Genomic DNA, 17,836 nt, shown 5'->3' with positions numbered 1-17,836 from the left:
CAAAAACTATTCAGCATGAAAAGCTTAAACTTGTGTGGAGACATCCTCAGGTAGTATAGATTCAAGTTTGTCCAAATCATGGTCCCCTGGGGTAGGGAGGGGCCACAAGAGGGGGATCAAGTTTTAAATAGGAATATATAGAGAAAATCTTTAAAAATCTTCTTCTCAAAAACTATTAGGCCAGAAAAGCTCAAATTAAAATGGAAGCATCCTCAGATAGCGTAGATTCAAAGTTGTTCAAATCATGGTCCCCGGGGGTAGGGTGGGGCCACAATTGGGGGATCAAGTTTTACAAAGGAATATATAGAGAAAATCTTTAAAAATCTTCTTCTCAAAAACTATGTGGCCAGAAAAGCTCAAATTAAAATGGAAGCATTCTCAGATATTGTAGATTCAAGTTTGTTCAAATCATAGTCCCCGGGGGTAGGGTTGGGCCACAATTGCGGGATAAATTTTTATACAGGAATATATAGAGAAAATCTTTTTAAAAAATTCTTTTAAAAACTATTTCGCCAAGAAAGCTCAAATTGGCGTGTAACCATCCTCAGATAATGTAGATTCAAGTTTGTTCAAATCACGGTCCCTGTGGGTAGGGTGGGGCCACAATTGGGGGATGAATTTTTATATATAGAGAAAATCTTTAAAAATCTTCTTCTCAAAATGATTAGGCCAGGAAAGCCCAAATTTGAGTGGAAGCATCCCCAAATCATATAGATTCAAGTTTGTTTAAATAATAGTCCAGGGGTAGGGTGAGGCCACAATGGGGGATGAATTTTTACATAGGAATATATAGAGAAAATCTTTAAAAATATTCTTTTTAAAGACTATTTGGCCAGAAAAGCTTAAACTTGTTTAGAGGCATCCTCAGGTAGTGTAAATTCAAGTTTACAAAATCACAGTCCCTAGTGGTAGGGTGGGGTCGTGATGGCGGTTTGAATTTTTACATAGGAATATATAGAGAAAATCTTTAAAAATATTCTGGGAAAGTTTCAGTCCAAAACTCAGTACTTAGTGTGAAAGCACAGGTTATGCAGATTTAAGGTTGATGAAACCATGATTCCCTAGAGAAAAGTGGGGCCACGAAATGGGGGGGGGGGGGGGGGGGTATAAAGGAATAGAGAAAAATCTTCTTACAGGTACAACAAAAGGGGCTTGGTATTTACCAAAAAAAAAGAGGTGGATAAAAATTGGCAGATTTTCAATTTTTTTTTAGCACGATCTACTGTACTTCGTTTTCAAGATATTTTGATACTCTAATGCTCATTTAATCAGAATTAAGGCAATTGTTGCTCAGGTGAGCGATGTGGCCCCTGGGCCTCTTGTTTTGAGAAAAAAGATATTCAAAGGGAAAGGTCAGGTAAAAAAAAATTCTAGTAAAATAGATATACTAAAGTTTGTATTTAACACCCACCATATACCTTATCCCATTATCTCATCTTAAGCCGTAAAACTTGGTTTAATTATCTGGTGAGTGTTAAATCTCCCGCAAGGGCATGGAGGCTGCCATGATAGCATCTCTGTGACGTCAGCATACCACTTCGATAACTTGACCCACACATTGTATAACAAAATTCTGGAAGAATGGCGCAAGAAAATGTATTTGGGATAGAACCATATGCATTTGAACCTGAATATACAGAAGAACTTGAAAATCTTGCTAATGATAATAACCCATCAAGTCCAATTATTCCAACATTAGAGGAATGGTGTTCCTGTGGACAATGCGAGGTCATGCCCACTGTGGAGGAATGCATGTGTTGTAAACAGTGCGATTATACAGTTGGGAATATGGGAGATATAGGTTGCATAACTGACCAATTTTTTTACATCCTGGAAAAAAATTAAGAGATTCTGCCACATGATTTCTCTCAAAACAATCTGGGGTGAAATGATCTTCACAGACAAGCTTTTTAGTATTGAAAACATAAGTTTCAAAACACAACTTTCCATTCTTTAAAGAGCTAGAGCCACGAAGCATCAAAAAATGCCCTATCATTAAAAATTACCATATTTTGGTCAAATATAGGGTAGGATCTTAGCTTTTCATAACTCTTTTTATTTTTTCGATATCTATCATACTTTTTTATAAACGGAGTTTACAATATGGCATTGTTTTGATGAAAAATGAAGAACAGACGTCATTTTTGTTAAGTAACGTCATGAAATGATAAAACTACGTATGACTTGAATCTAATAAAATAAACGAAAAAACATAAATAAAATTATCATGTAGACATAATAATAAATTTATGAAAATAAATTTATTGATGAAAATAGCATGAAAAGCTTATTTACAATATAGTTTAAAACATATTACAGGGACCAGTGCTGAAGGTCAATATACCGGCGGTACATTTATATATGTCAGTGTCTTAAAAGTTCTTTTTTGTGCAATTTGAAACTGCATGAAGTAATGCTGATGATGCGCAATGTATAACTGAGGATTAATCATTGAATTCTACCAATGTAATCACAAATTATTAAAAATAAATATATAAATATGTCAGAGATACGGTAATTTAATTTAATAGAGATATATGTAATCTCGAATTTTGATGCATTACTGTAACAGTCTGTGTACATTATTCTACATGATTATTTTACTTGTTTCAAGGCTTCGATATTTTCACCCAATCCTGGCGCTTTACAGCAGTTAGATGCTAGGGTTCAGTTCTTTGAAATGTTTAATTTTCCAAGTTTCCCGTGGGCTCACCGTGCGTTCATGTGCGCTCTCCGCTCCGTTCCCGCTCATCGTGCACAAATCGCCCACCGTGCGTTCACAAAGATTTCGCCTTGCATGCGCTCACTGCATTCGTTTAGTGTTCACTTATTATTTAGTCAGAAAATATTATATTTAGGCTTATAACAATACAAACATGTAGTTTATTGTTATTATTTCCTGATTACCAACGAAACACAATGTAACAATACCGCCCGGGGCACTCCGAATAAATCGTTCATCTTGCGTTCACATAGAGTACATATATTGTTCAACGTTCACTTTGCGCTCTGCGTTCACTCTCAGTTCACCGTTCATAAGCGCTATCCAAATTCGGCTCAGCGTGCACTCGCCGTTCGTTTAGAGCACAATCACTGTGCGCTCACCGTTCACGAACTGTTCAAGTGAAAAATAAAACCTTTTAGCGACTCTGTTTATGTAATGGATGTACTAGTATGCCGAAAGCAGTTCTGTATGAAATAATATAAAACAGTTTCGCGGCCGAGAATAGTGATATTTTTTCGTACAGAAGTGTTTGAGGCATATATAGCCTAGAATATCATTGTTGATTCTTGAGACAGCCTGATTTTAAAGAATAACAGTGTTGTAACCACTGATAATTATCTGATATCAAGAAGCTCTCTAATATATCGGACTGTCACAAGTAAAATTTTTGACTGCTGGAACAAAGGAATGACATTACAGCAGTGTTTTAATTTTTATTAATTAAATGAAAAAAGAATATCGATTTCTTTAAAAATATTCTTATGAGTTAATTATTCCTTATAAATGCCATAATGTCTATTCATTTCCATTTCATTTTTTCTAGTGATATGCATGTCCTTTGAGAATTGTTGCAAGTGATAAGCTATCCGTAAATGTCTTGAGAATTAAGATCATATTTCAGAGAGAGAGAGAGAGAGAGAGAGAGAGAGAGAGAGAGAGAGAGAGAGAGAGAGAATGTGGGTTTACTATTTTGGAGCGAAGATAGGTTAAAATGAACATTTTTATTTAAAACATCAAGCAGTAGCACATAAATAATGTTGTAAAATTGTCTTGAAAAGTCGAGTTCATAGCAAGCCTGTAGAAATTGTGTTGTCATAGCTATAGATTTGTAGTGAACTCGGCCGTAAATCGATTTTTTCAGAGGGTAGGGAAGGGGGGGGGGGGTTGAATGGAAACAAATACTGTTGTACTCATCGTTGTTTTTTTTTTTAAAGAAAGGGCCCGGCAATCTGATTTTTTTCTTTATTCCATACAAGAAAAACTTTAATTAGATTTAATACGCATAAAATAATCAAAGATGATTTCAATCGAGAATTTTATAGGCAAAAGTAAGTCACCGATGTACACATATTTAGGGTGAATTTTTATTTTATTGGACAAATTATCAACAAAGACATCGCAATTAGGATTAGACTTCTATATAAAGCACATGCTGATACTGTATTCTAAGCTGTGTATACCAAAAGCCGTCTTCATCGAAATGGACACAATCGATCTTTTAAGAAAGGAGTGTAACTGCATGTAACGGTTCACCGGAAATACATCGACCACGCGACAAATCAACACTGATCAACAGGTGGCTGATAAAGAAAAGACGTATGCATTTGCAAAAATTTTTTATGCAAGGGACGATTGGCTTAATATTCAATTACAGCTGTACTTAGGAATTAAATAATCAAGTTTTTTCACGGAATAAATTAAGTTTATCATATATGTACATGTTTTCATGTGATGTCGACTGTCTTTCTCCCGCAGTATTCAGGAACACGTACTTGTGTGAAAAAAATCCCTTGCATCTTTCCTTTCGTTTAATGCATTTCACCGTTTGACAAAAAACCCACAACTAGCTACGTATCGTGCTATCGCTTATTCTACATAAAGGTACAGGTATATATATTTACTTACGTACGTACAAAGTTAACTTTGCCAATTAATTTTTTTTCTGTTTATAGCAATGTTCATGTATCTCATATTCTACTGCAATTGAATAATACCGTGGTACATAGAAATAATGCTTTTTAAAAATGCATACTTTACTGGTCAATTCTATTGGCAAAATACTGAAAGAACTCAAGATTCCATGTACAGATTCAACTGACGTCGCAAACGTCAAACTATGACGTCATTGATGATGCACGATGTAAGCATGAATACACAGTATAAAATTACTTGATAAAACATGTTAAAGTTCAGATTATATGCATTTCTTCCTCAAATATTTAATAAAATGATGATTTTGTAAATAATCACAAATAATTCTTTATCATCATTAATTTAATTCTGCTATTTCAATACAAAGGAAGCAAATAATTACCCTAAAATAGAGTGGTCAGTGTTATTTTCTGTTATTAAAATTTTCAAAAATTGTAAAATACACATTGGCCACACTTGAGTACCTCTACGAAATTTTGCAGGCGGAAGCATTTATGCAATATCTCTCAGTTTTAAAAGTTTCAAAGAGGTACTCAAGTGTGGCCACATTCAAATTTGGGAAATACTGCAGTAAAATCTACAATTTTCAGCTATTTTAAACGATCATAGTATGTTTGATGATGCGCATGTGCTAAACGGTGGGGCCGAAATGAAAAAAATTCATATGCATAGAAGCAGAATATTGTGCCCTACATTATAAGTAATTACAATTTGTATTGTTTCAAACTTGAGTTTTGTGAAAATTTTAAGGCACATTTTGATGCTTCGTGGCTCTAGCTCTTTATTTAGTAATCCATTGTTTGCATCTTCGTTTTGATGCAGCATCTTTGGCAAGGTTTGGTATCACAAAAAAACTTTTTTTGCATTCTCCTTGCTTAATTTTGCAATTAAAGGCTTGACAAGCAGGCATATTTACACACACATAATTGTTAAACTTTCCTAGGCACTGACCACATGGGTGAACTGATAAGAACTCTGAATGGGGTATGCTGACATCACTGGGCATTTGGAAGTTATCGGGATGCTGCGATAAAACCCGAAGATAAGCCACACAATATTTAACTCTAAACAGTGAAGAGCATCAAAATGGCAGCTCCCATGATTTTGTCAAACTTTGATATTTAATCAGTGATTATTGCTTAATTGGGATTATGTTAAGTGAAATATAATTGTTGACATCATTTTTATGGTAAATATAATTATTTCAACTCTTCTTTATTTTTGCCTGACCTTTCCCTTTCAAAGAAAACCACAAAAAAATCATGACGATTTTTATTTCATTTTTTAAGCTCAGGCAAGCTTCAGTGCATTTGTCACAGAATAATGAAAATGCTTCTATCACATCCACAATCATAGGTCTACAAACCCTGAAAATTTGAATCAAATATATGTTTTCATTTAGAAGAAAATCCACGGACAAGTCGACCCTTTAAAAATCGTTAAAATGTTAATATTTCTAAAACAGAAATGATGTCATCAAAATAAAATATTTCCAATAAGGTTCAGATCAATATGTGTTAGTTCTGAAAGTTTCATAAAAATCAGCCAAGCTGTTCCCGAGAACTCACGTGCACAAAAATGCCCAAGAAAAAAAAAAAGAATAAGGGAAACAGAAACAAAGCAATAACAAGAAGTTCTTCCATTGGAAACGAAAGACCATAATTAAAAATCTTCTCCTCAGTAACCAATTAGCCACAAAAGCTGTAACTTGTGTGGAAGCATCCTCAGATCTGGTAAATTCAAATTTGTTCATATCATGATCCTTTGGGGTAGGGTAGAGCCACAATGGAGGGTCAAATTTTTACATAGGAATATGTAGAGAAAAATCTTTAAAACTCTTCTTCTCAAAAACCAATTGGCCAGAAAAGCTATATCTTGTGTAGAAGCATCCTCAGAAAGAGTAGATTCAAGTTTGTTCAAATCATGAGTAGGCCACAATGGAGGGTGAAACTTTTGCATAGGAAAACAAAATTATTTTTCAAAACTCAAGTGTAATAATATATGGTATTATTTATATGCAAGCTTCATGACATAATGTTGATTTTCAATTGTTTAGACTGTGGCCCCTTGACAATTATTAGGCCCCACAAGGGTCTGATGTAGGTTTATTTGTATATGAGCAATGGTTTTGAAGAACTGCTTTATATGTGATATGACTATAAAATCATCCTCTTGCGAAAGAGGCTCAATGCTTAACATAAGAATATCTGAGGTAAAATTTGAAAATCTTACAGTATCTTTTCTACTACAGTGTCCTGATATTTTGTATATGACTCCATAAAGCTGATTTTGTTATGGCTATTGTTTCTGAGGTGTGAGATGTGGGCCATGGGCCTCTTGTTTCAATTCCTAGTTTGCTGTATTCAGACAAATCTCTCAGAAGAATGAAATTTCATTATTATTTGGTAGTTTTGAATTTCTGGTAATTTTTATGTTAATCCTACCCCAGGATCAGAGGGAAAGCTGACTATTGCTGACCAGAGAATCAGTGTTCTTCAGGCTATTGGCAGTGCGAGTCAGAATGCAGTCAGCGGTGCAAACACACTAGAAAGTTTAAGCACCACTGTGGCTGAGAAATTCTTGCCCCTTCTGCAGAGTGAGGGTGAGTAAATGTACATCAGTAACAACAAACAAGAGGACTCTCTCTACAACTTGAGCATAACTTGAGTTATCTATATACATGTATACAACAATAACAACCAAATGACAACATTCAGTCATTGGCAACTAAGAACAGCATCTTTACAAGCCAAGGGTTTCCAACCCATACTGTACTACAGAGGAGTGGATCATAAATACTTGGCCAGCGAGGATGCCAAGAACAGAGGATAAAGATGCACAGATTAGAATTACACATGTACTCATGACTTTTACTGAGAATTTTTTTTTAGTGCATGAGGGTACTTTGGTGACTGCTTTGAACATGATGTCTCTCTGGTGTGCCAAGTTCTACACCAATGTTCCAGACAAACTGATAGAGTGGTTTAAGGTAATGTACTTGCATAATGTCTCAGATTGTTGTTTCTTGTCAACATGTAGTTGTAAGTAATACCATATATCCGGTAATTTTCGTGATGATCTAATTTTCGCGATCTCTTTTAAATCGCAAATAATTAAATACGCAGAAATTATATCCTGTATCATTTTCTATAAGAAACTGTTAATACATTGTATAGCAAAAAAAAAACTGACGCAAATTAAAAATGTACCAGATTTTCCTCATTTTCGCAAATTTTGTGACACGCAAAATAACTGGATATATGGTAGCTTATATTACACACAACATTATTTTTTACAAGATTAACAATAGGAGAGGATTCACGAATGATAGGATAGGATTAACTCACAATAGAAAAGGATACACACACGATACGATAGGATTGATACACGATCAACATGTCTCAATCATGTGGAAAAAAAATTGAGTCTTCTAATTTTCCTGACCACCATAAAATTTTTAATCAAATTTAAATCTGTAATTCAACATGTATAAATTAAAAATTAAACTTTTCATAATTCTGAAAATTTCCCTTTTTGGGAGTTGATTTTTAATCAACTCTCCTATGCAGTCACTCGGACAAACCGAAAGTGAAACAGTGTTTGGACCTCAGCAAAAATCATTGCTCCTGACAAGACTTAGTTCTTGAAAATAATTGATGAATTCGATGTGATGTATGCTAAAGCATTGTTTTTCAAGGAAACTTACTTACAAATACCTTAAAAATAGTCAGATTTTAAATGGTACGAACAATTTAAATATTTTTTGTAGTCGTATGTATTTCTACGCCAGAGTTCAATATAGTATCGTTCAACTCGACGCTCGGCTGTCTCCGTAAACCCTTGTCGGAGATTTACGGTGTCAGCTGAGCGTTTGGTTGAACGAGACTATAGTTCAATATTGCTTGGATCCATACAATTTTCGAGAAATATTTCTACCACTGATACATACTTTGATTGAATTAATTTTATATTTAAATATTATTTAACATGATTCATATGGAGGTTTCTCGACATTCTAGTCGAAAAAGTTCAAAAATTCATATTATAAAAATATGCGTAATTCAAATTAGAAACTACGTATACGTGTACTTGTCATGCAAAAAAATATATCATTGATTTTAAAATAGATAAACATCGACAAAATCAACTCCCGTCAGTTCTTCAGTACTTTGATTTGTGTCTTCTTTTTACTCTTGGTTACTTCCTGAGAACATCATGTGAGCTTTAAAACTTTAATTTTAAGAAGTGAACAGCAGATTTTGCTATTATTACAGAGGGCATTTTGATGAAATATTATAGTATCTTAAATTTTCCAAATTTGACAAAAAATGTCGATAATTTTCCAAATGGAAAGGGACGGGGTCCCTGTACCAAAAAGTGCTGTGACAGCCCTGGCATAAAATAAACAAATTGAATTACATACAAGTTAATGTTTACGCAGTTAGACACTTGCCGTATATGATTTAATGTATCTGACCTACAGGTAAATACATGTATTTACCCTGTACCAGTGAATTCTGATTGTACAATATACTCTTTCATTTCCATTATTTACAGAGATGATTAAATATACTCTTTTCATTATACCCCCACAAACGAAGTTTAAGGGGGTATATTGGTTTCACCCTGTCCGTCTGTCTGTAGACGCAATTTTGTCCCCCCCTCTAGAATTTTTTACTACTGCATGGAACAGTCTGAAAATGTGTACATATGTTGATCACCATCTGAAGACGTGCACATGCAATTTTTTTTTTAAGATCAGACAAGATTTAATGATTTTATGGAAGTTTTCATTTTCCTTATTCTATATATTGTACATTGATGTTGAAAAGTAAGGGAGGTAATCATTACAGATTTTATTAATTAATTAATAGTATTAAAACACTCTAATATATATTTATATAAATACATCCAGATGGAGGTTTTTGTCTTAACTAAATTAATTTTTTTATAAGTATTCTATCAACTGACAATGCAAAATTTTTGTTTGTCAATCATAAATTCTTAGTAGTTAATAAGAACATCAAAGACAAGTGTGGCTGAATTCATTTGTCCCAAGGGAGCCATTATCTGAGCCATGGTTCAGATGGAGCATGTGTTTAGGGAAAATTCATACATGTTAACCTCAAGTGATGAAAAATAGGTAGATTTTTAACTGAAAAGCCGTAGCATTGCGCGCGGTCTTTTTCACGTATATTTCGCAGCATAGATTGTGATGTACTACAAATGTAGTAAGGGTTTCTGATTAGTTAAAAATATATGACTTTTGAAATTTAGTAATATCAACATATGCAATAAAAATGTTTGCATGCATTTACCATCGTATTGATTAATACCGTATTAAAGCTATTTATTTTTAGAGGAAAAAATATTTGAGTGCAGAGACTTTAACAATTGCCTTGGTTCAGAAAAAATAGGTTAAGTTGCCAAAATTCAACATATAAGAGAAGTGTCATGGTGTGTCTTTTTTACAGCTCGCTGAATTAACAAAAATATATCGGATTAAAGTCAAACAGTTCTTTTAATCTATCGTAATGATTACATTTATCTAAAGTTAAATACTAATAATAACAGACTAATCAAAATAAAAATAACCCCCGCTTCCCAGTTGTCACTGAGTACAAGTTTCACGAAACGTATCAAAAACAGGGGAACGGTTGAAAGTTCTGATTTTAAATAGATAGAAATACATATGTAAAATATCATATAAATAAACAAAAAAATGTATTATCATATGTCATAATTACCACCTTGCTGAAGTAGATCGGGCAAAAACTAAACGAAATTATATCGAGAAAAAATCAAAGCATTCAGGCCACGCCCACCTCATTAATAAAGTGTGCAAACCGTTCACAAAGCGTGCAGCTATATTTAGCAAAGGGTACCGTGCAAGAAGCGAACCGTTACGTTCACAAAGCGTACCGTACCGTTCACAAAGCGTACCGTACCGTTCACAAAGCGAACCGTACCGTTCACAAAGCGTAACAACCTAAACCGTGCAACTGGTGTAGTAGCATGTTTCAGGGTCTGTAGTATGGTAATTATGGTAATGTTTTTGGAGTTTATTAAATTGAACAAGCTCATCGAAGAAAACATAGTCCTACTGGATCAATTTTCTGATATGGAGTTCCATTGTACCACAGGAGAAAGTGGGGAAAATTTGAAACAACTAATTGCATCTGTCAAGACTTTTATTAGAAAGATATTCAGTTTTAACAGAAGAGCATTGCTTGGCTACCGGTATTTCCATTTACTGCAAAGGGAGGGGTTATTGTCATTTTGTTGGTTTTTCATTAAAACAATTAGATAAAAAAAAATATCATCAGATACATAAATTTGTAAATGTATTACTGTTATACATATGTATTTAAAGTGAAATTTTGATTTTGATTTTTCTTTGCTAACTTTTTTTTTTTTACAATTCTAGAATTTATTTTATTTGTATGTGTTCCCAACCTTTATTATTCAATTCAATTATTTGTCCCCATTTGAAATTAGCCTTGCGGGGGTATTAGTCCCATTAGGACAATTCTAGTTTCCATTATTTACAGAGATGATTAAATATCTTTTTTAAATTTTGTTTTGAATATCTTTGGAATAAAAAAATTGAAAACATTTAGCTTAATATTGTTTGTTTGATAGAAAACTGTTTATAGATGTACATTATTTATTAGATAAATTATCATTTACATGTACAGAAGGACTTGTTACTTTGAAGTAAAAATACTTGCTCTCAAAGAGCATGATACAATCAACACGATAGGATAAACGGAAAACCTGATAAATTGAATGATAAACCAGTTAGGATCAACGCATGATAGAACAGTATACACGCACGATATGATAGGATTGATACACGATAGGATAGGATTGTAAAAAATAACATTGCTGGTACGGTACATTGAAATCTGATACAAGATGTGCAAATTGGACCCATGTTTTAAATACTATTACTTATTAGGTTAGTTACTGACTCACTACGGAAATATATTGGGTTGATCAATCTCATAGATGGCGAGGCGAAGCCGAGCCGTTTATGAGATTGATCAACCCAATATATTTCCGTAGTGAGTCAGTAACTAACCTAATAAGTGTTTTGTTTTCCCGAGGACTATTAAGCGACATATTTATTCACAAAAAGCGATGATCGTGGCACAGCCTAACATCTCGTCCAATTTAACTCATTTAAACTCTTCAAAATTTTCAATCTCGCCTTTCAAATACTTTTTAAAAATCTTTGCTTCACCCATGTTTACTTACAATGTTTTGTTGCTATTCAATTTTAAATGTTTTCTCCCTTTTCTCTGCAGAGATTTGAGCATTTCGACGCTGCCATTTTGTTCTGCTCCAGACAAAACAATGTGATGTTAATATTCTAAGGGCAACTACTCTAATTTTAAAGAATTTCAAAGGGCAACTACTCCAAATACTTTAAGAACTTACGGCATGCGGTTTATGTTTCTAAATACTATGAAATGTCGAAATGAGTAAGCGAAGCGTCGACCAATGACGGCCATATTGCCTAATATTAATTCTCACAGAACAAATATAGAGATATATGAGGCAATCACGTGCTATGTTTAAACCAATGAAAATGTGACGTTTCAGTCCAAGGGAAAACAAATATAATTATCAGTCTAGACGGGACTCCAAAAATGGAGTCTTTGGCTCCATCATGCATTGTGGTAAAATGGCGTTTCTAATGTAAACAACGTACGAGTTATGCCCCTTAGTTCTAAATAAATCTTTAAAATTGGCCAAAAACACGATAAAAATTAATTTTAAACTTTCAAAAACATTTCTGAACGTTTATCTGTCATATTTATGTCACATGTTCACAACTGTTTACTTGTATTACGTACAGTACAGTAGAGTAAATTTTTAAAAATCTTCTTCTCAGAAACTAATTAGCCAGGAAAACTGAAACTTGTGTGGAAGCATTCTCAGGTAGTGTAGATTCAAAGTTATGAAAATCATGACCCCCGGATGTAGGGTGGGGCCACAATGGGGTGTCAAAGTTTTACATAGGAATATATAGAGTAAATCTTTTAAAATATTCTTCTCAAAAACTACTCAGCCTGTAAAGCTGAAACTTGTGTTGAAGCATCCTCAGGTAGTGTAGATTCAAAGTTGTGAAAATCATGACCCCCTGATGTAGGGTGGGGCCAAAATGGAGGGTCAAAGTTTTACAAAGGAATATATAGAGTAAATCTTTAAGAATCTTCTTCTCAAAAACTGATCAGCCAGGAAAGCTGAAACTTGTGTGGTAGCATCCTCAGGTGGTGTAGATTTAAAGTTGTGAAACTCATGATCCCTGGGGGTAGGGTGGGGCCACATTGGGGGGGGGGGGGTGTTAAAGTTTTACATAGGAATATATAGAGTAAATCTTAAAAATCTTCTTCTCAGAAACTAATTAGCCAGATGATTCTTTATAATTGTTAAGACTTTGGCCCCAGGACAATTCTTTGGCCTCGCAAGAAGGTTCAGAGTTTGATGTAGCTTTATATCCCATATACATGTATAAACAATCGTTAAGGATCTTTTTGAGAACTGCAATACTCCACATGTGATATGACTATAAAATCATCCTGTTAGAAAAGGGACTAATGATTATAAACAAAAGAATATCCAGGGGGGGAAATGGATTTTATTTATACAGGATATACATGTATTATTGTACATTGTCCTGATAATTTGTACTATGACTCCATTAAGCTGATTTTTATCATACCTATTGTTTCTCAGGTGAGCGATGTGGCCCATGGGCCTCTTGTTGTTAGTAATCTGGTCTCTTTTTGTTTATGCACTTAACAATTTTAGTGTTTGCATGGTGACTTTAAATTGTAATACAATATGAAAAAAGTACAATTTAATGCAATTTACCATTTAGTAACGATAAATTTCTATGAAAAACACAAAAATATCACTTTTTAAGCATCGTCCAAACATCCAACTTGGAGATAAACAACTTTCTTAAGTGCAAATAAACCCTTATTTTGTGCAAATACGATCGATAGTAAATTATATCCTGGGTTAGTAAAACAATTTAGAAGTCTGGCAACACATGCAGCACTTTGCAAGCTGATTTCTTGTGGACCCCATGTTTTTATCGAAAAGTCACCATTTTTTGTACAACTGCGCATATCTAGACTCCCAAAACTGAGTCCATAATACTTGCAGAAATTCACTTCCGTTGACTCCGTTTTGGGAGTCCGTCTAGACTGTTTATAAAGACATTGAAACAAACTGGAAAAATTAATTTTGACTTCCAATTTCAGAAAGGAATATCTTTGAAGACCTCTACTTCAGCTGTCAGAAATGCCTATCTTTATTGTATGAATGCCTCATTTCATGGTAAGTGATAGGAAATTTTTGTTTGATTGTACAATGCATTTTAAACTGAGTTTTGTGTTGTAAAGTAAAATCAAAAATCTAAATACATTCTTTTCACATATTTAGTGTAAAAGACTCCTTTGCAGAAATTTTACTAATTTTCAGCATACATGTGCATGAACTTGTAATTATCAGATAGTGATGTTTAAAATTGAAGTGTATTGTGCAATGGTTTAATTTTTCATGCCTCATAGGTGATACTTTGACACAGACTTCCAAATTGTTAGACATTTTGATCCAGACCATCAACAAGGCAGTCAACCAATCCAGCCAATCACAGCTGGTCACCGAGGCACTTACAGCGTGTTGTTTGCTAGCTAAATTCTCAGTGGTTGATGACATTCAGTCAGGTACAGTGATGAACTGTTTGATTTTAAACAGAGGATACATTTTGATTATTATATTTTTTCAAAATATGATATGCACTGGTGTATTATATACACACCCCTTTTTAGGCCTGAAAATTAGGATAAAATTGGAGTTTGATGTATTATTATCGGCAGGAAAAACTTATGACCTAGTGGTAATCTTGACTTTAATCATGATTATCTAAAGGAGAACACTTGGGAAATTTTAATGTACAGAACTTTTACATACACTGAACAAGATAATCTTCTCTCACATTATGACCGGTGTGAGATCGATTTGTCCAGTCTGAGATTTATCTGTCTTACACTGTGTATTACTACACCGCTGTAAAACGTAATTAAGCATCGTCTGCTGTAAGGAAATGTAAAATGATGGAATGAACTAATCAATTAAGCAGTTGTTTTGCTTAGCTGGTTACATTTTTGCATATTTTAATTGAAAACAAATTGTCAAATGCCCCCTTCTTGACTTGCACTATTTGTTGCGCGCGGAAGTAAAAATTGAAAGTAAACTTTGAACGTCATGAGAGAAAGTTGTCAGACATTGTTTTTCATTTTAAGCTCACCTAAGCTGAAAGCTCAAGTGAGCTTTTCTGATCTCATTTTGTCCGTTGTCTGTCCGTCGGTCTGTCTGTTTGTAAACTTTTTACATTTTGAACTTCTTCTCTAAAACCGCTTGGCCAATTTCAACCAAAGAACTATATATGATATAAGTCAAATTTGGTCCCCATAATTAGCTTATTTTAAAGTGATTCAGGTACATTAATTTGTTGTGTTATTTTATAAAAGAGTTGACATAAAATATGTTTTCCGCCTATTTATTTCATTTATATGCACTCACTGGCAGTAAATGACGTCAGAAGTGACGCTATTTTTATAATTCAATCAAAATTGGTAAAAAATTGACATTTTTCTTATCTTTTTTCAAATGGGAAATATAAAGCGACTCTTTGAACAAGAACGAACTTTCTGTCAATTACTGACAGTACTCGAGAGATACATCTTTGGTGAAAATATTTTGTTTATTCAAGCAGTCGCTTTATGCTAAAAATGCGAAAATGGCGGGAAAAGGTAAATTTTATGATGTCATATTTTTAAATTGTGGGCACTAAAAATCAATATGAAAAAGCTTCAAATGTATATTTGTGCAAATAAAACAAAGAATAACAGTAAAATGATAATGTTCATTTAAGGGGGCCATTTTAGGCTCAAACCATATATAGTCCTTTGGCACTAAGCATCCTTATGGGAAGGTGAATATAAATTGCAGAAATGAAAGACCGATCTTTATTCAAAGCGGAGAAAACTTCGAAGCTGTAGAAAAAGGGGGGGGGGTGCATTTTAAAAAATCTTCTTCTCAAAAACAACTGAGTCAAATTCAATGTAGTTTAGCATAAATAATCCTTATGGGAAGGAAAATATAAATTGCAAAAGTTAAGGGCAAATTCTGTTTCAAATTTAAGTAATTTACGAAAATAATAATGAGACACAGAGAATGGGGGTCAATCAGTTTAACTTCAGGCTCGATATTTCATATAACAAAAACCAGTTTAGAGGACCAGTCTATGTAAGAAGCAGACATCTTGAACAGAGATGAATGGATTTGCTTGTTGTGCAACTGTTAACGTGCGAAGGGAATGTTTGCACTATCAAAAATATATTTGTGCCATTTATGTGAAGTAAATTGAGGTTAAATATTTCAATGCGCTGACGTTTTCATTTGTGATGGTGGTTTTAGCTTGTTTTGATTTTCGTTTAACATTTTTTGTTTCTTTTTATTTTAACTTAAGAGGAACCATCATCTTTATTTTAGAATTTAAAATTTTTACGTGTAACGTTAGACCGGTAAATCAGACAGCTGATTGTTTACATGTACCATGCGCAAAATCTGATGCACTAACAAAATATTATAAAATACTATTCATTCTGTTGGTATATGTAATTCGGTACGATCTCTACGTAATGGTTGATTAATGCAACATGTTTTATTAAGATGCTCAGCAAGTTCAATCTAAACTGAGAATATTCTCGCTGCTAGAAATATATAAGTATGTATATATGATGAAAAATAAATTTAGTTTTTAGCTCACCTGAGCTGAAAGCTCAAGTGAGCTATTCTGATCACTTTTTGTCCGTCGTCTGTCTGTCCGTCCGTCTGTCTGCCCGTCTGTAAACTTTTTACATTTTGAACTTCTTCTCTAAAACTGCTTATCCAATTTCAACCAAATTTGGCACAAAGCATCCTTATGGGAGGGCAAATATAAATTGCAGAAATAAAAGTCCGATCTGTATTCAAAGCGGAGAAAACCTTGAAACTGTAGAAAAAGGGGGGTGCATTTTAAAAAATCTTCTTCTCAAGAACTACTGATTCCAATTCAACGTAGTTTAGCATAAATTATCCTTATGGGAAGGAAAATATAAATTGCAAAAATTAAGGTCTAATTCTGTTTCAAATCTGAGTTATTACGAAAATAATAATAAAGGAAAGGCGTGTTTCAATCAGTTTAATAGCTTCGGATTCGGCATCCGGTAAAATGGGTAGACAAGACTTGGCCTGGGCAAAACAAAAGATTGGCAGTTATTAATCTGCCAATCTCATTAAAATTTCAGGATATTTTGATGGACCAGTATATTTGTATTTGCTGTAAATATTGCTGCAAAATAAAGCGTATTTGGAATTGACGATTGCCGATCTGCCCCGGCTTTTATTTTGCCACGGCCCGGGTTTGCGTACCCATTTTACCAAGACTCGTATTCCATACATCTAAAACGAGGTTCTTTGTTTAAAGCAGCCATGACATTATACGAAAAAGGGTCGATCTGACTATGTTGTGCAACAGTTCGCGAATGAAGGGAAATTTTTGAAACATGCAAAATATATTGGTGCCGATTTTGTGAAGTAAATTGAGGCTAAATATTTCAATGCGTTGACAGTTTTCACACATGACGTTGGTGTTAGCTTGTTCTGATTTTCGTTTCGTTTTCATTATTTATGCTTTATAACCTGGGAACTATCGTCTGTATTTCGTGATTTTTACGTATCAAATCAAACAGAGACTTCGGTAAATCAAACAGGTAACTGTTTACCTGCGCAAATTAAGCAAAATCTGATGTATCAAAAAAGTACTGAAATACAATTCATTCTATCGGTAATTCGGCATTATATTTTGCGTAATGGTAGATTAATGCAATAGGTTTTGTTGAGATGCTCGGCATTTTCTCGAGTTTATTCAGTTTAAATAGAGTTTGATATCGCTGTCGGAAATATGTAGGTATATACATGTACATGTATGTATATATGATTCATTTCGAAAAAATAGATTGTGTTCTTTATTTGTTATAGTGCATGTTTCTTGTGTTTTAATTGTTTACAATTTCTATTTACTAACCATATTTGAGTGTTAAGCTTCGAATTATA

At 33.7% G+C, this 17,836-nt stretch overlaps 1 protein-coding gene across 1 annotated transcript in view; it reads left to right on the top strand.

Annotated features, from left to right (window-relative positions):
* The window catches only part of LOC128188604 (eIF-2-alpha kinase activator GCN1-like), a 143,046-nt gene that overhangs the window by 39,818 nt on the left and 85,392 nt on the right, over nt 1-17,836 (top strand). Inside the window, exons 11-14 of the mRNA XM_052859768.1 lie at nt 7,107-7,259; nt 7,549-7,646; nt 13,936-14,011; nt 14,245-14,400. Coding sequence (XP_052715728.1) covers nt 7,107-7,259; nt 7,549-7,646; nt 13,936-14,011; nt 14,245-14,400 — 483 coding nt within the window. The remainder of the gene's footprint in view (nt 1-7,106; nt 7,260-7,548; nt 7,647-13,935; nt 14,012-14,244; nt 14,401-17,836) is intronic.

Source organism: Crassostrea angulata, chromosome 6 (assembly GCF_025612915.1).
Source record: "Crassostrea angulata isolate pt1a10 chromosome 6, ASM2561291v2, whole genome shotgun sequence".
Taxonomy (NCBI): Eukaryota; Metazoa; Mollusca; class Bivalvia; order Ostreida; family Ostreidae; genus Magallana; species Magallana angulata.
The sequence above is the reverse complement of the archived record's forward strand: the minus strand, read 5'-3'. Positions and strand labels throughout refer to the sequence as shown.